At 42.7% G+C, this 23,511-nt stretch overlaps 1 protein-coding gene across 2 annotated transcripts in view; it reads right to left on the bottom strand.

Moving 5' to 3' along the window:
* Positions 1 to 23,511, bottom strand: part of dync2h1 (dynein cytoplasmic 2 heavy chain 1) — a 413,286-nt gene that overhangs the window by 108,356 nt on the left and 281,419 nt on the right. For both annotated transcript variants that reach the window (XM_033022666.1, XM_033022665.1), the window contains 5 exons: positions 19,341 to 19,451; positions 18,494 to 18,649; positions 14,997 to 15,072; positions 11,905 to 12,116; positions 6,367 to 6,471 (listed from right to left, as the gene is read on the bottom strand). In XM_033022666.1, coding sequence (XP_032878557.1) covers positions 6,367 to 6,471; positions 11,905 to 12,116; positions 14,997 to 15,072; positions 18,494 to 18,649; positions 19,341 to 19,451 — 660 coding nt within the window. The remainder of the gene's footprint in view (positions 1 to 6,366; positions 6,472 to 11,904; positions 12,117 to 14,996; positions 15,073 to 18,493; positions 18,650 to 19,340; positions 19,452 to 23,511) is intronic.

The raw sequence follows: 23,511 nt of genomic DNA, 5'->3' as shown, positions 1-23,511 counted from the left end.
GCTCCGCGCCCGGAGCGTCGCAGCAAGTGAGTTGCTGGCATGATCCCCGACCTCCTCCTTCTCAACGCTCCTGCCTTCGCTGCAACTTTACCCCGGGGCCAGACTCCCCACACGCTGTGAAAGGAACTCTCCCCTCCTCAGCGGCGCTGTCTTTTTACAGCCGCTTCCCATCAGCTGTCAGCCATGTGGGATAGACTTGGCGATCCCTCAGTACAACAACATCGTTCTTGATGTTGCTGAAATGAGGGATAGCCAAGTCTATCTTTCTTGGCTAACAATCTTCCAACTTCGGCTTCTTCATTCTTCTCCCTTTGTTTCTTAAGATGCTCCTAAGATAATGGCAATCCATGTTTGAAAAACCCGCCAAGAAACTTGCGCTGTGCATACACAGTAAGCTGCTGTGCATGTGCAGTACTGCAAAGGCAGAATTTCAGCTGCCTTCAGTACCCTGGAAATTGACGGCTTGAAGCAGCGTCGACGGCACGTCAGCTGCACAGACCTTCGCGTGTTACATGTACTGCGGGTGAAAGGCACGGAGAATTATGCCTACGGATCTCTTGGGTAGTCATTATTCTCCCATGCCTTTACTATTTATATTTAATAATTACCATTTTATTATTTTAGTCAGGGTAGGCAGTGCATACCTTGCCTGGAGGAGGAGGAGGAGCCATCTTGGTGAACGGTGAACGGCTGCTAGCCAGCAGCCGTCCGTTTTAATTCGTTTTTTTAATAGTTTTTAGTGAGTCCTGTTTTTCGTTTGTAGGGGATATGGACTTTTTAATGTGGGGGGTAGGTCTCAACTTTTTTTCTAGGTCCCTACCTGGTCGGTGAGGCAGCTTTTTCTCCGGGCTGCCCGCTGACCCGTCCTCGTGGCCTACCAGCGGGCTTGGAGCGCCGTTTCCTGGCGGGCACCGCCCAGCAGCTTGGCCTCGGTGGCGGCACAGTGTTGGAGCGCTATCGCGGAGCGGGCGATGCCTTGCCTGGGTCGCCGCGCTGGAGCGACGCGCTGGAGCTCTGGCGAGCTGGACCGCCGAGAGCAACATCTCCGGGCTGCGGGTCTGCTGAGCGGAGAGGCGGCGCCAACTTTACCAACGGGAGCCTGGGTGCTCCAAACCGGCGCGGCCTTGTCGGCTTCGGCAGCCGCGGGCTCCAACCAGGAAGCGGCTGTTCCAGGTGGCCCAGCCGCCGAAAGGACTCTCCCGACGCCGGGGCAAGACCACCCGGTGAGAACGGCCAGGGACATCGGGCCTCCGTAGAGGCAATTGCGGTGGCCTCAATAGGCCTGACTTTGGGGTGAACATGGGGTGGGGACTGGACATTGTGCCTTCCCCCACAGTGGTGTCCATTGTGGGGGGATGATTTTTTTTTGTCTAATGTAATCCTGTAGGTCTGTGTCCAAGATGGCTGCCGTGAAGAGAGAGTGGACGCTGGCACGAATTGGTTGCCGCTGCTCTCTCTTCACACTGTGTTTTTGATTTTCTGTTTTTGGAATGAATTCTGTTTTTAATTTGTGTCTCTGTGATGTCTTTATTACTTATTTTATTCTGATTATATGTTTTACTATGTAAGGTGTCCTTGAGATTTTGTATGAAAGGCGCCCATTAAATATAAAATTTATTATTATTATTACCCTGACGGCACGTGCCTGATTCTGTTGTACCTCTGTGTAGTCTTCCGACCTTGATAACAAATGCTGTGCCTCCAAATATGGTGTCATTAACAAATTTAGATATTTTCCCTCCGTTTGTAAATCTAAGTTTCTCTTGTTATGGTACTTGCATTGTTTTTCATCTGCATTTCTCTGCCGCTGTTATGTTATTTTCTGCATTGGGCTTCTTTTTCTCTCCTGCACTACCTTGATGCACTTACTCATGGTGTGATTAGTCTGCACAGCACACAAACAAAGCTTTTCATTGCATCTTGGTACACGTGCTAATAATAATGCAATAATAAATTGCTTACATGTCTAATGGGTCAGAGTCATCTTGAAAGCAACTTTAAAGACGTTCATTAAGCATTTCTTCCAGTACGAGGAGCTTTCTGCACCACAAAATGGTACATTGTAATCCATATGAAATAAATCTATTAAAGTTCACATCCACCTTTTTGGTCAGTTATTTAAATGCTTTCATAAGATTGGTTAATCATCTATATTTTATAACATTATGCCTTTTCAATTCATGTCTTCTACCCATTAACTGAGTTTCTGATTGTGCCATTAGCACATGGGCCTATCTTCTATCAGTGCAAATTCAGAAAATTGTCTTTAGTTATGTCTTAACAATCTATATTTTCTTAAATATTCTTCAGGTACCTGACACATTTACAAAGTATAAGTATTTTAAATAAAAGACTAACAATAACACTGAGCAAATATAATACCGAGTATTTTTGTTAGTTGTTTGCAGTAGCAAAGAAAATGACTTTTGTGCAGAGTCCTGTAAGAGTTTCCGTTCTAAATCTTAATAAAATCAGCTTTGTACATTAGCACTGCTGTAGATATACATTTTCAACCATGGTACAGTAACGTCTGTGATATATTATTCACTACTGCCAAAAATGGTAATGTTCCAACCAGCTCTACTTGTCCCCTTTGTATTTTTTTCAATTTAATTAATATGCAAAATCATTTATGTCAACAATGACCCAGATCAGTTACAATAAAACATCATCAATATGTGCAATGTTGTAATTAGTGTATGTTATAACACATGCAATTCCCATGAATAAAAAAATAAATCATGAATTACTAAATGTCAGTGAGTTACCAGAATTGTATATGTTAAGTAAGGAGATTGTTGCATATAGTTTACAGCTTTTGTGTTCTTCAGAAAAAATAAATATTGGGCAATCTATGATTAACAGAATTCAGCTATGTTTAAAAAATATATAGATATTTGAACCAATTAAGAATAGTCAATGAAATGACAGAATGGACAATAAATTTTTTAGAAAGTATAAATCTACTGTTCAGATACAGATTCAACTTTAACTGTCATTGTCATTGTCAGTGTACAGTAGAGAGACAATGAAATGCAGTTAGCATCTCCCTGGAAGAGCGACATAGAATATGATTTCAATAAATAAATCTATTTACATGTATACAGACATAGTGTTTTTCCTGTGGGAGGAGTGTCCGGGGGGGGGGTGATTGGCAGTCACCGAGGTACATTGTTGAGTAGTGTGACAGCCGCAGGGAAGAAGCTGTTCCTGGACCTGCTGGTCCGGCAACGGAGAGACCTGTAGCGCCTCCCGGATGGTAGGAGGGTAAACAGTCCATGGTTGGGGTGAGAGCAGTCCTTGGCGATGCTGAGCGCCCTCCGCAGACAACGCTTGCTTTGGACAGACTCAATGGAGGGGAGCGAGGAACCGGTTCCGGAACCGAAACCGAGGAACTACGTTCATTCCCTTACTAAATTCATAGCTGATATTACTGGGATGCATCCAAACTCGAAACATGTTCTGCTCATGTTATATGGCAGCTGTTCACTTGTTAACTGAAATTGCATTGTGAGAACCCAGAATAGTTTGCAGCTAAATACATACATCTAGAAATTGCTTTATTTCCTTTCAATAGCATGAATACAGTATTGTGGGTTATCCTAATGTTGTGTGTGAAAGTTGCATACAGTGCAAGATCAGCAATTTTAAGGTTTAGTATTAATGTCTCAACATTTTCCATTGATCTTCTTGCTTAACACACATTGACATTTAACCTTTAAGGTTAACACAACCCATCCTGACTAGGAAATGTATTGCCATTCCTTCATTGTTGCTGAGTAACAATCCTGGAGCACCGTACTCAGTTGTGCAGTGTTTCATCAGAAGGATGACAGTGGTTCAAGGTGGCCGTTCACTACCACTTTCTCAAGGGCAAGGAGGATTATTCATTGTATATAGACTTCACTCTGGTGCATATGGTATTCGATTGAAAGGAAGGTCCTGTTATGGACCAGGTCCAGGAACAGCTTCTTCCCTGCGGATGTCACACTACTCAACAATGTACCTCGGTGACTGCCAATCACCCCTTCAGTCTATAAATGCCTGCATTTGTGGATGCCTGTAACGCAGCCAGAAATTCACTCATGTTTGCGAAATAAACCAATTAGCCTTCTGCCCTTGAATATAGAGTGAAGACGCATACTGTACCTCCAGATGTAGGGACAGTTTCTTCCTAGCTGTTATCAGGCAACTGAACCAACCCATCACCAACTAGACAGCAGTCTGAGCTGCCTTTTACCCCAATGGAGATCCTCGCACTTTAATTGGACTTTACTGGACTTTATCTTGCATTAAACGTTATTTCCTTTATCCTGTATCTGTACACTGTGGACAGCTTGATTGTAACCATGTATAGTATTTCCACTAACTGAATAGCACGCAACAAAAAAGCTTTCACTGTACACTTAACAATAAACTAAGCTATGAAACTATAGTTTGACAGACCTCTCTAATGCAGCAACCGAAATGAAGGTCAAATAACGAGAATTTAAATGTCTTTTAAATATTACTAGACCAAGGGGGGGCTGGGTCGTCACACAGACACTAACCACACCCCCCCCCCCCCCCCCACCCACACACTAACCACCCCACACACACACTAACCACCCCCCTTGATATGATATTAATATTATTCATTGGCTCCTTTTACCCCCATCCCGCCCTATCTCGAGGGGCAGAGAAAGTGGGGCAGAGAAAGAGAGAGGGGGGGAGAGGGGATGGAGAGGGGGGATGGGGAGGGGGAGAGGAGAAGGGGGAGAGAGGCAGAGGGGGATGGGAGGAGAGGGGGGAAGGGGTAGGAGGTGGCGAGAGGGGGGAGAGGGGTGGAGGATAGGAGGAAGATAGGAGAGAGGGGGGAAGGGGTAGGAGGTGGCGAGAGGGGGGAGAGGGGTGGAGGATAGGAGGAAGATAGGAGAGAGGGGGGAGACGGTGGGGTGAGGGGAAGAGGGGGATGGGGTGAGGGGAAGAGGGGGGAGGGGTGTGGGGGGAGAGGAGGGGGAGAGAAACGGGGGTGGAGGGGGGAGGAGATGGGAGAGGAGGAGGGAGGGGAATAGAGGAGGGGGGAGAGGAGGGTGGAGAGAGAGGGAGTGCGGACTTGAATTCGAGAGCGGAAGGCGCGGACAGGGCCGACTGCGAACGGGCGGTGGGCCTCGGCAGCTCTCGGGACTCCTCTGGACCTCGCAGGACGTCTGAAGCCCTCGGAAGCCCAACCAAATTACTGCGTGTTCAGCGGCTTCAATCCAGAGCCCTGGGGGTGGGAGGGCAGGGCACTGCGGACGGCTGGCCGAGTGCAAGTTACGCGGGGGATGGGGGGGTTTACGTAACTCGCAGCTCATGGAAAACAGTGGCCAGCAGGCTGTGCGTTGAAAATTCATCAGCTCGTTAGCTTCAGCTCGTTAACTTAAAAAAAGATCTCAGATTGGTGAAGAATTTGAAGAAATAATGAATCAAATTTTCAAATGAGGCGATTTTCGAGATCATGAGGTAAATCTCTACCGAAATATGTAAGAATTTCATGTTAGCGCGTCAGGTTTTCGAGGAGATGTGAATCACAGAAAAAGACACATGCAAACAAATAAATACGTAAATATCCAAGATCAGAGTTTTATAATATAATAGATAGATTATAGTACCTGTCTCAATGACCTCTTCTGCTTCTTCTTCTTCTTGCGTATGGCGTGCACAACCTAATGTTGTAGGACAACTTGTTCTATTTGATTGTGCATGCCGGGTTGATTGCATTTGTTGAAACAGGGCGGACCACGTGAAGGTTGCAGTCTCCCACCCCACCTCTTCTGGCAGATTGTTCTATATACCCATCACCCTCTGTGTGAAAATGTTGCTCCACTGGTTCTCATTAAATCTTTCCCCTCTCACCTTAAACCACTAATTCTAGATGCCCCTGTTCTGCGTAAAATATTCTATACACACACCCTATCTATTCCACTCATGGTTTCATGTATCCTCTGTAAGATCACCCCTCAGCCTCCTGCACTAGATAGAATACATACCTAGCCTGCCCAACCGCTCCCTATAGCTCCCCCCCCTAAGGGAAATCTGCGGAGATAGAACCAGATGTTTGACAAGATTAGGAATGATGGAGATAGGAGGGGGGGAGGTTAGTTTGTGCAGGGACACATTTGGCTCATTGATGTCATTTAGCTGTGAAAAGAGGGAGTAGGCATGTGTGTAACAACACCAGTAAAGGAAGGAGAATGCAGACATTTCTGATCTGGCAGTGTTTTTTTCTAATTACCCATTAAAATGAAATTTAGTTTGGTGACGTTCCAGGAAGTGTACCACAGCATCCATCTCTTTTTGGGTCTTTATTTCCCTGGAAATTGATACAAAAATTTAAATATTTACCTGGTTGCTGAAAATACGTTGCGATGACCGTTCTATGTTGGCAGGTAGACCAAAATATGCAGGCTTGTCATCTTCTGGTAAATGGGTAATAATGGCCCGGTAATCCTGGAACCAACAGAAACAGACATTGGCAGCACAATGACCAAAAGTGCATTTCTTAACTTTATGTGATCAGCCTGGGCACAAACTCCTGAAGTATCCTCCCTCCCAGCTTTGCCAGTTGAAAAGTTATATCTTTGAAATTCAGACGTTAAAATGTATTAAAAATGAAATGGATCTTTATTTCTATTTTCGTTAAACATATAAAAAATGGAAATACCTGTACACAAATTTAACTAAATAGGCCAAAAAACCATAATGCCCCTCATGATTTTATATACCTTTCTAAGTACATCCTTCATCTTCCAACACTCTAGAGCTATCCAATATCTCAAACCCTCCAGTCTTGGTAACATCCCATTCCCAATAGATTGTAAATTTGCTGTGCAGGCATAAAACTGGCATTGTGAATTGGCCAGGCATTCGGAAAGCTGCAGCAGCAGATCTTGAGTTTCATAAACAGCGGCCAACTGTAATGGCAAACTCTTGTAGTAACCATCCAACTTTCCATTTGCTGTCCCAGACCTGAAATGTACATTGGATTTACATCACAGAAGGCCATTTCCTGTAAATGTGCCTCCTCTCTGAAAAAGCTACCTACTTAGCTTTAATTTCTCACTCTCTTCCTGTGACTGCTTATTTTTTTCTGGGCGCTCTAGTTTCCTCCAACATTCCAAAGATGTGCAAGTTTTGTAGGTTAATTGGCTTCTGTAAATTGCCTCTAGTTGTTAGGATGTGAAAGTGGAATAACATAGAACTAGTGTATGGGTGGTCTATGATCGGTGTGGACGGTGTATGGGTGGTCTATGATCGGTGTGGACGGTGTATGGGTGGTCTATGATCGGTGTGGAATTGATGGGCAGAAAGGCCTGTTTCCATGCTGCATCTCTAAACTCTAAACCAAAAAGTCTTAATCCTTAAATTGTGATTCCTAGTTCCAGAAGCTTCCACAAGAGGACATTTTTCTTCAATTTCATCATCCTAAAATCATTCAGAATCTCTTATGTTTCACTTAAGAGACTAGTGTGCTTAATTGTCATATGCACCGGGAACAGAATAATGAAATTCTTACTTGATGCATCTGTAAAAGAAATTAATGCAACAAGACAACAAATAAATACACAATATTCAATAATACAATAATCAGTTATATTAGGTAACAGTGCAAGCCAAAATTCGCAGTGAAACCTATCAACAGTCCATGATAATTTGTTGCTAAGACAGTTGTAGTTAGGGTTGTGCAGTGCAGTTCAGGAGCATGGTGGTTAATGGAAAGAAGCTTTTCTTGAAGCTGGTGGTTCCCAGGTTCATGTACCTCCGTCCTGATGGTAGCAACAAGATGAGAATAAGATGAAAGATGAGAATGGTGTAGGTCTTTGGATGGTTGCCATCTTCAGGCGGGGCTTTGTGTACACCCCTTCAATGGTGTGGAGGTCAATATTAAGGGCTGGACAATGTCCACCACATTCTGCAGCCTCACCTTTCTTGGAATTTTGAGTTACCAAACCTGCTGTGATGCAACCAGTTAGTATGTTCTCTACTAGACCTTTTGAAGTTAAATAGAGTATTCGGTGACATGCTGAATCTTCTCAAACTTCTGAGGAATTTATGGCACCAATGAGCTTTCTTTGTGATTGTAGCAATGTGCTGGGCACAGGAGAGATGATCAGAGATATGCATGCCCAGGAACCTGAAGCCGTTGACTCTCTCCACTGCCATCCAGCTAATGAAGATAGGTTTATGGATCCTTTTTTTTCCCGTACTGAAGTCAACAAGTCACAGTGTGTGTGTCTGTGTGTGTGTGTGGGCGCGCGTGCGCGCGTGTGTGTGTCAATCACCGGCAGTCCGCTGAAAAATAGCCTAAGTGGGACAGGCCCATAACACAGCAACTCCAGCGCTGCGCCACTGTGCTACCCTGAACAGCACTGACCCCTGCCAAAGCATTCTAACTCTAGAATCATGTCAAGGTAGGTTGAACAGCTAAGGATGAACCGCTGGTGATATTGGAGCCAGACCCATTTTCTAATTGCTATACACAGTGCCACTATTTATAATATCTGCAATTTGCATTTTCACACAACTTTCTAAATATCCATTTTGACACTTTGAGATTTGGTTTCTGCCATTTTCCAGCTAATATTATATCCTTGTGGCTTTCTATGAGTGTGAGTGTGTGAATGTTGGTAAGTGCACAATAATTGAAGAATTTGCCTCAGTGAGGCAGAGGGTTTACTCCAGATGGGATTTGATAGAAGCTATATATACGACCATCATGAGAACCAAATTTCCTTCTTGAGTCTTATTTTTGTCAAACAAAACAGCAGTTTTACTTTGTTATGTAAATAAGTAAAGTTGAAATGATATTCAAATCCAGAATAAATTAACTTACACTGTTCTAAGATGACCTGCCATAAGTCTGCTCACTTGCTCAATAAGCTATTGTCCTTTTGTAGCATTTTGTTCCTATTTAAACAATTTACCATCTATAGAAAGTACCATGAGTTAAATTATGCCCTTGCCAAACACAACAGCACGACAACATACTAAGTGCTGGAGTAACTCAGCGGATCAGGCAACAGTCTGAAGAAGGATCTCAACCTGAAACGTCACTTATCCATGTATTCCAGATATACTGCCTGACTCGCTGAGTTACTCCAGCACTTTGTGTCCTTTTTTTGTAAAGCAGCATCTGCAGTTTCTTGTTTTTGCAATAGCATAACACATTGGGCTATCAAAAAATCAGTTCATTTTACATTTACAGATAAAAATTATTCTATTCCCACATCATAAACAATGGCCAAGCCCATAGCAGAGATACATCCAATTGCATTCATTGTTAAATGATCTCTTTGACAAAATCTTCATTACTCCCTTTTCGCGGTCTATATAAACAATATCTATAGAAATTGCCATCATCACTTTGTTGGTGACCACCTCAGAACTTTAATCTCAATTAGAGTCGTGTCAGTGGGACAGGCCCTTGATGCTGTAGTATCGTGTATGGACATACTCCTGACCCTGCTTTTTTTTCAACAGAAGGCAACTTGTATAAGCAACAGCATGATGTTACAAAATATCAGTTCACAAGGCTTCCAGGGTAATCAGTGTGTCTGTACCTGATGAACGGTTAGTTATTTCCCCGCAACAGATCAAAACAGATTTGTAATTACCTACTTTATTTGATATCATTTTAAATAATAGTGCCAATTATGTTGTCTTACCAAAAAAGCAAAATTCGTAAAAACAGTTAATGCTCTAATTTTCAATTATTTATTTTAACAAAGACTATCAATTTCCTATGATTTGTCTATTTCTTTCTTAATTACAGTTTGTATAAAATCCATTGTGTCTGTTCACTTGCACCATTTTATTCTACATCTACCATGGTAATGGATACAAAGTATTAGGAGCGGCACAGTGACGCATTGGTAGAGTTGCTGCCTAACAGCACCAGAGACCCAGGTTAAATCCTGACCACGTTTGCACTCTGTATGTAGTTTGTATATTCTCCCTGTGACAGTTTTGTTTTTCTCTGGGCGCTCCCACACTCCAAAGATGTAGTGTTGTAAATTGATAGTAACTTGTCCCTAAAGTGTAAGATAGTGCGAGTGCACGGGTTGATCGCTGGTCAGCACGGGCTCAGTGGGCCGAAGGGCCTGTTTCTGTGCTGTATCTTTAAACTAAACTAAACTACTAAGTTAATAAACTTCAACAAAGGAGGAGGAGGCGCTGTCCTGAACGGCTGCCTGTCCTGCAGCTGTCCGGTTTTTTTTCCCTTCTTTTTTATTATTTTTAGTACGTTGAGTGTACAGTCAGGGGGCCTAATCTTTTTATGTGTGGGGGGTGGTGGGGGGGAAGGGGGAAACTGCTTTTCGAGTCCCTACCTGGTCGGAGGGGTTGCCTTCCTCCGAGCAGCGACTTCGACCTGTCCTTGCGGCCTACCAGCGGGTCCTGGAGCGACGTTTCCCTGAGGGGACCTGGCCAGAACATCGGCTTTGGCGGCGGCGCAGAACATCGGCTTTGGCGGCGGCGCAGCGCTGGAGCGCTATTGCGGAGCGGGCGATGCCTTTCCTGGGTCGCCGCGCTGGAACTCCAGTATGCTGGGACCGCCGATGAGAAAATCGTGGAGCCGCGATTCTGTGGAGCGGCCAGCTGCGGCGCTGAACTTTACATCCCGGAGCCTGGGATCTCTTGCCGAGATCGCCAGTGTGTGGAGCGGTCTGTTGGCTTGGAAGCCGTGGTCTCCGGTGGGAAGGCGGCCGTTCCTGGCACCCCAAGCCACTGGGGGTTCTCCCGACGCCGGAGCACCATCACCCGGCGAGAACATCGGGTGCCGTGGTGGCGACTGTGGAGGCCTCAATAGGCCCGACTTTGGGTGGACAAGAGGATGGGGACTGGACTTTGTGCCTTCCCCCACAGTGGGAATCACTGTGGGGGGATGTTTTTGTGTTGAACTTCTTTTTGAATGCTATGTTGTATTTTTATTAGTGTGCTGCAAGGACATCAGAATTTCCCCTGAATAAGGGGATTAATAAAGTTTAATCTAATCTAATCTAATCTAATTATTTTCTAATTGTCCATTTTGAATTTGACAAATAGTGCTGTGAAGGTTCAAATGAAGGAAACAGTTCTGAAGGATACGAAGCGGGCATTTTGAGTTTAGCTTAGATTTGAACAAGACAGCAAATCGTGGAAGTTCACCTTCAGGCTGGTGAATTAACAGCATAATAGACAAGCATATGCATGCGATTTCAATGGAACTGAATTTTAGAAGCCCGGTAAATATATTGCTTGCTTGAATGCAAATCACCTGATTCAAGTGGAAAAGATGAATGAAATGGAGTCTGGGCAGTGGTTCAAAAATTTAGTGATCATTTTTATATATATTGAGCTGGTGACATTTATGACCCATCATAACATTGAGCAAATAATCTGACAACGTGATCAGCAACTAGTTGAAATGATGGAGACAGAACTATACCCAACACTAGGAATTGCAAATCTTCTAAAGGGAGGAATCTCCCCAGAGAAGAGCAAATGAGGTTAAGCTCAGTTTGTGCAACAGACAAAAGGATATTTGCGGTTACATTAAAATGATCTGTATCAAACACATTTCAAACAAATATGAACATTAACTGCAATCAGTTTCCTCATTCGAGACCTATGGTTGATCATATTTGAACACTGTGCTACGTAGTACGATTTCCCACTGCGAGGTTCTAATTCACTCCATCAAAGCATGAGTTTATGCATGTGTTTCTTTTAAAGTGAGCCCTCTTTAATTATGCCAGCTGTTTCAAGTTTGTTATTAAAAGAAATTCTTCAATGGCAAATAATGTCATCCTCACAGAAGCCTTAAAAATTAAATTAAAATGTAATTTCCTGCCAGATGGATACTTTCCACAGTTTGCATATACATACATTATTAACGTCACTTACCATAATGCTGCAAGATTTCGGCACAGTGATGGATGACGGAAATGATGCTACATTTTTGCTCCTGGATTGTGATCCAGCAATTGCTTTGGGGTTAAAAAATTGCTCTAGATACGAATTCAGAACCCGCAGATCGAATATGTTATCAATGCGTCCACCGTAGATGGCATTTTCCAACAGCCCACGAACAAACTCCCATTGAACATCCTTTGTATCTGAGGGCATTAAAAAAAAATCTGCTTATTAAAAAATTAACCATGTTTTTCTCACTGTCTGCCTGATCTGCAGAATATTTCAAGCCCTTCCTACTTTTTAGTTGATGTTTAGAATCTGCACAATAATATCATATTATTAACAATAAAGCTAAGATTTCAACATTGCCTAAACATTGGATGACATGACATTAATTTATACTTCCTCCCAATTCTATTGCCATTCCTGCAACATGTAATTTTATCCTGTTGTTTTCAGCAGCAGCGCTGGATACAGTACATACAGACAAGAGTATGATGTGTTGCTTTGATGATCCATCTCCAATTAGCTCATCAGGCTTCACTGCAATTTCATGTTAGTGTTTACACTGGGAATACTAGTGAGATTCCAGTCACTAGTGTGACTGGAATCTCACTAGTGTGACAAGGGCGGTCACAGTGGCGCAGCGGTAGAGTTGCTGCCTTACAGCGAATGCAGTGCCGGAGACCCAGATTCGATCGCGACTACGGATGCTGCCTGTACGGAGTTTGCACGTTCTCCTCTTGACCTGTGTGGGTTTTCTTCAAGATCTTTGGTTTCCTCCCACACTCCAAAGACGTACAGGTTTGTAGGTTAATTGGCTTGGTAAATGTAAGAAAGAAAATGTCCCTAGTGGGTGTAGGATAGTGTTAATGTGCAGGGATCACTGGTCCGCGCGGGCCGAAGGGCCTGTTTCCGCGCTGTATCTCTAAACTAAACATCTTCTCAGCAAATGAATCAGTGGACAAAAACTGATCAGAGAGGTAGGCATTTGTTTTTTCCTCTCTTTAATGGGCTAAGAGTAGCAGCACTGCATTTGCAGCCCTCACAAACAAGTGGTGCTATACTTCTGCACCGGCCTGCCTACTCCTTTTCTCAGTTCAGTTTTGTTTATTGTCACGTGTACCGAGGTACAGTGAAAAGCTTTTGTTGCGCACTAACCAGTCAGCGGAAAGACAATAATGCACTGCAGATCCCACTCCATGACAACATGTTCAAAAACATATAATCTGCTTTTTGACAGTGTGCTGCCCCACTTACCAGGAAGGGCTTTCCATAGAGATTAGATGGATAGTTCACTAGAAGTTTACAGAAGAGACCTGGAAATATCTTACTCGTCTAACTTGGCAAAATGAGACAGCATTGTGGCACCGCTGGTGCAGCTGCAGCATCACAGCTCCAACATCCCTGGTTTAATACTGACTTGTGGGGCTAGCTGGTTTGCAACCACTTATGCGACCACTTCCAGGTGCTCTGGTTTCATCTCATATCCCCAGATGTGTGTTTGCTTTTTTTTTTTTAAGAGACCCGGCATGGAAACAGGCCTTTCAGGACATTGAGTCCGCGCCGACCATTGATCACCTGATCACGCTAGTTCTATGTTATCCCACATTCTCATCCACTCCATACACACCAGGGGCAATTTGCAGTGGCCAATTAACCTACAGACCTGCAAGTCTTCTTGATGTGGGAGGAATCCAGTGACAGCACCTGAGATCGGGATTGAACACGGGTCCCTGGTGCAGTGAGGCAGTAGCTCTACCAGCTGCAGCATTTTGCTATCCATTGTGTCTCCTGTTGGTTCAATTGGCCACTGTAACTTGCCAATTGTTCCCAGTGTCTGGGGAGTGCTGGAATCTGCAGGGAAAAGAAGGAATGGATATGGAGGATAAAATGGAAATTGGTGTACACGGGTGTTTGATGGTTCTGGATGAAGTTGGTGGAACAAATAAATTTGTTTCCATACTTTATGACTTTATAAACCAATGATCAGTCTGATCCAATCAGAGTTAAAATCTGAGACTGATAATGTTTGGATATGTTTGGACTATGTCTCTCTCCTAGTAGAAAATAAAATTTAGGGTCCTGGAGTTCTTGAGTGTTCCTGAATGTCAACATTTATACAAAAAACAATACAATCACAATAATACTTTATTAGCCAAGTATGTTTTGCAACATAAGAGGAATTTCATTTGCCAAGTCAGTCATACAATAAAAAGCAACGGAACACACAAAATCCATTTAAACATAAACATCCACCACAGTGACTCCTCCACATTCCTCACTGTGATGGAAGGCAAAAAAAAAGTTCAAATCTCTTCCCTTCTTTGCTTTCCCGCGGTCGGGAGTCTCGAGCCCTCCAATAACGGGACGATCTTGACTCCCATAACCGATGGCGTTTGGACCCTCCGCATCGGGCCAATCAGTTCCTACATCAGGGGGATGTCAGCTCCCCCGCGCCGGGCGATCAAACCACGCGTCGGGGCTGGTCGAACCTCTGCATCGTTGGAGCTCTCGACTAGCCTCTCCCGAGACTGCAAGTTTCCGATGTAAAGTCCGCAGGCCACGGTTGGACCCAGGAAAGGGATTGACTCCGATGTTAAGTCCACGCCCCATGGTGGGGCTCAAGTCAGTCTGAGGAGGCCTCCAGCTCCATCGATGGTAGGCCGCAGAGCGACCAGAGATGCGATCCAGAAAATAATCGCATCTCCGGCAAGGTAAGAAACTGAAACAAAGTTCTTGTTTTTAGTTGATTGAACAATTCCTTGCATGCATGCATGCAAGCTCATCTGTGTGTCACATGGAGACCTGTAATCTCACCCACAAGTTTTGGTATGCTCCTATCCAGCTCTTTGGGTGATATGACTTTTAATATAATAATTGTTTCCATGGATGTTATTTAACTTTATTTTTTAATCTATTTTATGATTATACTTTATCTATTTTACCACACTAACTTGCTGCATAAGCTGCTCGTCAAAATCTGAACGAAACCCTATACAAAACTAACTATTCTTTGTTAGTTGGCCATTAGGTAACAGTTAACAATGTCAGATATTATGATTCACGAGAATTTGGCTTACCTTCAAAAAGTCTATCAATTATTTCAAATCCAGCTCGGAGATCCGACAAAGAAAATTCATAAAATTTGGTCCAACCCTTTAATAGGAAGAAAAGCAAATACAAATCAATATATTGTTCTGATATTTAAAAAACATCCATTGGTTTGCCAGAACAAACTGTATGAGTTATGTGTAGAAAGGAACTGCAGATGCAGGTTTACACCGAAGATAGAAACAAAATGCTGGAGTAACACAGGCAGCATCTCTGGAGGGAAGTCTGAAAGAAGGGCCTCGGCCCGAAACAGCACCTATTCCTTCTGTCCAGAGATGCTGCCTGCTCGCTGATTTACTCCAGCATTTTGTGTCAGATTATAGGACTTATTTGAGTACTGTATTAAAACATGAATTTAGTAAAGTAGACAGAAGATACCATTTAAAAAAATACGGAAGCTATTTAATTGTTTAAACGCCAAACAGGAATAATAGTACTACCTTCTTGTCAGTGTTCCTGTCAACATATATTATCAATTTGATAATTACCATAAGATACGAAAGAGTATCAAGTAGTGATATTTTTTACAGAAACACAATTCAAAGGTTTCAAAGGTCTTTTATTGTCATGTGTGCCAATGAAGTAGCGATGTTACAATACCTACCTTCAGCGGTGCTGCAGTTCTGCCACTGGCGGTGTGCGTGACTTTGGCGCCTTTGGGGGGGGGGGGGGGGGGCGGGATTAAAATGCAGATTTGTACCGCTTATCGGAGAGGTGTTTCCTCGGGCTGCGAGTCGATGAAGAAAAATCGATCAGACTTCCGTTCCCGTTTTTTTTTTTTAAGTCGATGTACAATGTAATAATTTGATTAAAATAAAAAGAGACTTCTAACGCCGCCAACTACAATGTGACGGATTGCAAGAACAGGACAAAACAAAGGGTGTCGTTTATTTTACATATAATTTTGCTTCTTGGGGTGGCTTTAATCTAATTTTACGTTGCGAAAATGTGATTTGGGCCCCATACGATTCGGCAGTGTCTTTCCTGCCGATATGGGCTTCAAATTCACCGCAAATGCAACGTTCCAATCCAGAAACACCCAATCACAAGATGATTTAAATCCTCTTTTTTTTTCGACAATCATGTCATAAGAACATCTAAATCGTCTATATTTTGTGTAATTGTATAATCAATATTTTTATACTAAACTAGACCAAGTGCAGACCTGCTGGGTTTGTTCCCCCCAACGCGCGATTGGGGGGGGGGGTTGCTGCGGTTTCATACGCACACTAACCACCCCCCACACGGGGGGGGGGGAGGGGGGTAGGGGGAGAAGGGAGTAGAGATGGAGAGGAGGAGGAATGGGGAGAGAGGGGGGAGAGAGAGGAGGAGGAGAGAGACAGGGGGAGAGAGAGGGGGAGGGGAGGAGGGGGAAAGAGAGTAGAGGGGAGAGAGGAGGTGGGGAGAGAGGATGAGAGAGGAGGGGGGTAGAGGGGGTTGGAGGAGGGGAGAGGTGGTTGGAGGAGGAGAGGGAGGGAGGGAGGAGAGGGAGGGAGGGAGGGAGGAGAGGGGGGGAGGGTCGGGAGGGGGAGAGGCGGGAAGGGAGAGGGGGTGGGGAGGGGGAGGAGATGGAGAGAGAGGTGAGGAGAGGAGAGGGGGAGATGGCGATAGAGAGGTGTGAGGAGAGAGGAGAGAGGGAGGAGGAAGGGTGGAGATGGGGGAGAGATTGGGAAGGGGAGAGAGGGGTAGGGGGTGGGAGAGGTGGGGAGGGGATGTGAAAGTGGTGGGGGAGGGGTGGAGAGAGGGGATGGGGAAGGAGGAGAGAGGGGTGAGGAGAATAGGGAATGGGGGGAGAGAGGTGTGAGGAGAATATGGAATGGGGGGAGAGGAGAGGGGTGAGGAGAGAGGGGGAGGAGAGAGGGGTGAGGAAAGAGGGGTGAGGGGGGAGGGGGAGAGAATGGGGAGGGGAGGGAAATGGGAGGGGCTAGAGAGAGGGGGATGAGGGTGGGGAGAGGGGAGGAGAGCGGGGAGGGTGAAGGAGGAGACGGGTAGGGGGAAGAGGGTGGTAGAGAAGGGTGGGGGAGGGGAAGGGGAGGGGAGAGGAGAGGGGAAGAGGGGGGGGGAGAAGAGGAGGGGATGGAGGCGAAGGGAGGGTGGAGAGGGGGGGAGGATAGGAGGAGTAGAGGTGTAGGGGGAGGGGGTGGAGATGAAGGGTGTGGAGAGGTGGGTAGATAGGGAGGGGGTAGGACAACTTGCTCTATTTTATCTTATTTGATTGTGCATGCCAGACCACGTGAAGGTTCCAATCTCCCACATGATTTTACACCTGTATAGCCTAGCAATGACAAAATGCTGCTGTTTTAGTGCTATATGATTGAAATGTGTTTTTATTCATATTGAAATATGAAACCAACCATTTTAAGATCAATTGTATCATTCTATATATTTGTCCAGTCTTTTCTGTCCTTGTATCATGAATACAATGTCCTTGTTTGAGACATGACGAAGGACATCATAATCCTTATTCTGAAGCATTAGAAAGGAATTTACATCATGACAACTTGGGCTATACGGTCCCCTCAATCCTTGTTCTTCAAGTGCCAGCTTAAGCTCTTGAGACATTCAATTTTGAACTCCTAAATAGCAATCTATTCTTCACTCCATCTGTGGGGATAGATTTCAACCATATCTGCTTTGCTCACATTACTTCCCACCTTGGGCATTTTCCATGCTTCCCGCACTTTAAAACTTGCTCAAAAATCTATCCTTTTCTTTAAGGTTTTGGTTATTGCTTATTAACCTGCCGAAAATCTCATGTAAAAAGCTATGCCTTAAAATCTGTAGTGAAATCATCCCATCCGCTTATATACAGTGCCCTCCATAATGTTTACGACAAAGACCCATTATTTATTTATTTGCCTCTGTATAAAAATGTATAAAAATGGCCTTTAATACAATGTGCACTTTAACCACAGGTGATTTTTTCTATTACAAATGTCAAATTGTGGAGTACAGCGGTAAATAAATAAATAATGGGTCTTTGTCCCAAACATTACGGAGGGCACTGTAAGGGCTGCAGGGTGGCACAGCGGTGGAGTTGCTGCTTTACAGTGCCAGAGACACGGGTTCCATCTTGACTACTGGTGCTGTCTGTATGGAGTTTCTCCATGTGATCGCGTGGGTTTTTCTCCGGGTGCTCCAGTTTCTTCCCACATTCCAAAGATGTACAGGTTTGTAGGTTAATTGGCTTGGTATAAATGTAAATTATAGTTTGCGTAAGATAGTGTTAATGTACGGGAATCGTTGGTCGGCGCGGACTAGGTGGGCCGAGGGCCTGTTTCTGCGCTGTATCTCTGTGTTTCTAAAAAACTAAATTAAACATTTCAAAATATTGGAAAATGAACTTAAATATGATATAAAGTACATATTTACTTTAAACCATTTACAGCTGTATCCTATGTTAATGATGATTAAAATTTAGACACTTGGTGTGATATAAATATTTGCTTGAAATTAAATAGCATACTTGAGGAATGTAGTTTCTCCTCTCCTGACAAACAGCATGGAACCAGGCCAAACTGAAGAGGGACTGTGCTCGCTCTAATACACCTTTCCTAGCTATTTGCTCTGATGTCCAGGACTCGTATGTCCTCATCAGATTCTTCTTCAAACCTGGTGGTGCCTGTTGGATGAAAAGAAAAGCATTGAGCACATATAAAGAATGGAATCTTAAAAATGCAAACCAAGATACTGCTTCGTAATTATACATCTTCTAAGAGAGGTGCATGTTTGCAGAGGCCACAGAGAATATTCACCGGGATGTTGCCTGAGATGGAGCACTTCAGTTATTATAGGATAGGTTGGGGCTTTTTTTATTGAAGTGCTAAAGGCTGAATGTGAATCTAATTTAAGGTATATAAAATTGTGAGGGAAGAAAATAGTAAGAAGTTTTCCCTCGTATCAGAGGTGGATGAAACAACAGTGCACAGGTTTAAGGTTGGGGTGGGAAGTTATGGTTGGGATAGGGGAACAGAGGAAGAGTTTTTTCCCCCAGAGAATGTTCGTCCTCCCTGTGTCTGCGTGGGTTTTCTCCGGGTGCATCAATTTCCTCTCACATTCCAAAGACGTGCAGGTTTGTAGGTTAACTGGTTTCTGTAAATTGCCCCTAGTGTGTATGATGCGAAAATAGAAAAACATAGAACTAGTCAGCATGGACTCGTGAGCCGAAGGGCAAGTTTCCACACTGTATCTCTAAATTAAACATATTATTATCATCCAGGTAAGATGGAGAATAAGCAAGATCCTTATATTTGTCCACACAAGCTTGGTATTCAATATTACTCTTTCACATCAATCAGTTACTGATCACATACCTCATATGTTATTTTCAGACTAGACTGAAGTAATATTGGAGTAAACTTTGGATGACTTTCAGCAGTAAGCCAAAGACGGAAATTCGTATGAGGTTCAAGTCTATTCAAGTCCTAAAGAAAAATGTAAGTTAGCTTTCTGACAAATTGCAATCTTTATTCTTGATTTACACATGACATAAATTTTGCATGGCAATATAAACAGGACAGAAAGCTAACAATTTCACAATAACATTTATAATTATTTATTAAAAAAAGATTTCTTAAGAAGGAAGAGGTCCTCAGAGATTGTCAGTTTACTACTTAACTGACTAACATTAGGCTTCTGCAAGGAAATTCTTCTTGGAAAACACCAACGTTTCACAAGTTCTGCCCAGTGATACCACTGACCATGTATTCTTAGCGAAAGATTTACCCCATGCGAGCACTAAAGAAAATATAGTCATAACCTCAAGGCTTGGTTTATCAAGTCAAGGCAGAAACGAGAATAGGAAAATCTGTTGATATATTTAAATGGCTGCGTATGACCTTTGCCTACTAGAGACAGCAAGTAAAATCTACCCTACTCCAAAGAAGACCAAAAGCAACTCTAAGATCCAGTATAATGCAAACATATCGGTTAAGAATCACATTGATATATTTTAATTAAAATAATTAAATAATACATTCAAATGTTTGACCGTTGAATAAATAATATTCTCTGAATTAAGAAATACATTGTTGAGTTCTTTGTTTTAAAAATTATAATAAACCTTTAATGTATATTTCAATTATAAGACAATTATTTGTAGCTTTTTTTATCAAATAAAGGACATCCACTGAACACCATTAAACAACTAAACCCTTATAAACTTGTCTTTGGTAGTTGTGAAATCGGGTTAATGTAGACCTCTTATTCCAAGATTTAACTATGAAGTAAGTCTATACCAAAAATTGGGCCCTATGTACAATTGACCAATTTCAACTATTAGCCATCTGTTTATCATTTGAGAATAGTTGGATAGCAATTTAAAATCAACTAAGCATTTCAGACAAGTTTGAAGGGTTTTGACCCTAAACGTTGCCTATTTCCTTTGCTCCATAGATGCTGCCTCATCCATCTACCAAGCATTTCAGACATACAAGATTTATTTAATGTTGTTTTCAAATGGCTTTAAAATCATACAGTTGAACTAATTGCATCAATAATGCATTTCTAGCTTAGCGAAAGTACCGATGTATGAACGCCGCAGTTCTAGTTAGAATGGGTTCTGGTTTCAGTGTCTTCCACTTGCTTGATGATATTTCCTATAAGCTTCAGTCTATCAAATACCTGGCTACTACCAAGAAATCAAATAATGACTGATCTCAAATAAGCTTATCATTCAGAGAGTTAAATCATTTCTGATCCATGTCAGCAATGTCATAACAACCTAAAGTGTGCATTGCCATACATGTGGTAATCACTAATGCACTAAAGCTTTTGAAGCTAATAACTCAAATATATGCAGACTTTTCATGCAGTTACTGTATCTCTTTTCCATTCACAAATATGTAAAACAATGCAGTTTGAGATAACCTTATTTGACAAAGCTGACTAGCTTACATTTGTAATATTCAAGGAAAAACATGAAGTAACACTGGCACATAATTTAAATGCAGCCTTGATTTGGAACAATTGCCCATATGATCCTTGAAGCAGGCAGAACACATAAAAAAAACAATACAATTTCCCTGGATAGCTTTTAATTTAAGAAAATAAAGACTTGGCTTTGTATAGTGTCTTTCACAGCTTTCATTCATTCCCCTAGGACCTTTAGTCAATGACATACTATTGAACTGCTACCGTCACTCTAATGTAGAAAACACGATCAACGATTTGTTCACAGCAGAGGCTGAGGTTCGCAGTGGAATAACACAAATCAAAGATGCCCCAAAGAACAAATTTGGAAGCACAATATATTTCTGAAGACTGTGGCTAGTTACATGGATTGGATGGGCAAGGCCATGAACGATTTGAAAACAAAGATGAAAACGTTGTCAAACTGCTTGAGATAATTGGCAAATTAGCATCCTGTTCACATTTCCACATTGATCGCCCTAGTGATTTCATATCACCCTAAGGAGTTTCACGCCTACTCTCTATTTACACCATTCAACCTTAAAATATTCAGAATGCTTGGTTACAATTATTTAATTTATTTGAAATACATACATATTAATGTGTCTGTATTGCACATTAACCTTTGGTCTTGGTAATTTTTGTATATCATTAATGAAAAGAAAACCATAAATTAAGTGCTCAAATAAACAGAATCAACTGACCTATTTATACACAGCTTGCCGTTTTCTGAATTTTGGTGCTAATTAAACATTAACTTTATTGGGATATAACTGATTAGGTGTTTCAAAACACTCTCTCCAGAGAGGCACAAACTTATAACTAGGTTCTACTTATTTGTGCAAGCAACAACATTTTACAGCTATGAAACAAAGTTAGGAAAGACACAAATAATAAATATAAAATGACACAAACTAACTCAAATGGTCAGGCAGCATCTCTGGAGAACATGGTTAGGTGACGTTTTGTTCTCCAGAGATGCTGCCTGGCCCGCTGAGTGACTCCAACACTTTGTGTCTTCTTTATTAAACCAGTATCTGCAGTTCCTTGTTTCTAAATATATAATATCCATTGATTATGTTATTTTCACATGGTCAATCATCATTTTTGTCCCAGCTAGCAATGGTATTTAACAAGTAAAATATTTCTGTGTTAACAGGTTAAAATGTCAACATCAAAATGAACAAGCAGCATGCTCAACCATAATAGGTCAAAACTTAAATAAAGTCTATTCAGGAAATTAAAATGTTTTGGGGTAAATTGAATAGCGCTTGAAAGCATGCTCAGGATTTGAGATGCATGACTAATTTCCATCTATTTGATCCAATACAAATAGCATAACAATTTCATGGAGCCTGCTCAACATAATAATGCCAATGCACAGCCAACACTAACTGGCAGAGTGCCCAATTTTGTGAGAGGCTTGAACACTCTCTGCTGCCTAAGTGTTCTTGCATCTGTTCAGGTTATATGCATTGCAGCTGCAGATGTCTAGCGCAAACATTCTGAAAATGACACTGACATAGGAGAAGTTAAACAATGAGACCATATGGGTGAGTGCAGGGTCCATGGTTTACCTTAACTGCACCAACAACCCTCGTACAGAAGATAGAGGGAAAAACAGGGAAGTTTGCTTTATAAAAGTTATTAGAGATATATAAAACATTGGTGAGGTGACATCTGTAATACTGTGTAGAGTTTTTGACACCTCCATATGAAATGGAAATAATTCCACTGGAGAGGGTGAAGTTGTCAGGGAAGTGTCTCAGTTATAGAGAGAGAGAGATGTCGGTTCAGAGGCCGATCCGGCCTAAGGCGACAGAGAAAGGCCCTGCAGGAGCCTGGGGCTTACCTGGATCGGGTGCCACTTCAGTAGACCGAGCGCGCAGGCGGGTCAGACTTTGGACTTTGGAAATGGCGCCAGAACATGGCGGCGCCTGCACGTGTAAATATGCAAAAAGAATTTTGCTGCGCAGTTACGCATGTGACAAATAAAGCACCATTGAACCATTATGAGGAAGCGCTAGATTTTGTTTTCTTGGAGTAAAGAAGGCTGAGTGTGGATTGATTGAGCTGTACACAATTATGAGGGGCATGGATAGGGTAAACAATGCAAACCTTGCCCATTGCCAAGGTGAATGCAACCAAAGCGCACAGATTTAAAGTAAGGAGTAAGAGAATTAAGGGGCATAAAGGAGGTCTTTTTCCTAGAGGATGGTTGGAGTTTGGAGTTTGGAATGCACTGCTTTGAGAGGATGGTGGAGATACAGACATTTTATAAGACCATTAGACATAGGAGCAGAATTAGGCCATTTGCCCCCATCAAGTCTACTCCACAACTCTATTATGGTATACCACTTAATACGTATCTCGACAAGCTTATGCATAACCAAGGCCAAAAAGGCAACAGAGCAAGTGTTGAGAAGTGGTTGGTATAGATGGATACCCAATGGTCAGCGTGAACAAGGAGGGCCAAAGGGCTTCCTTCTGCGCTGTATGATTTCCATGACAGAGAGACAACCTGTTAATGCAGGAGGTGGTGAATCCCTCACAAATGACAGGAGGAGATGGTCA

The sequence above is a fragment of the Amblyraja radiata genome, chromosome 6 (assembly GCF_010909765.2).
Source record: "Amblyraja radiata isolate CabotCenter1 chromosome 6, sAmbRad1.1.pri, whole genome shotgun sequence".
Lineage (NCBI taxonomy): Eukaryota > Metazoa > Chordata > Chondrichthyes > Rajiformes > Rajidae > Amblyraja > Amblyraja radiata.
This window is presented reverse-complemented; position numbering and strand designations above follow the sequence as displayed.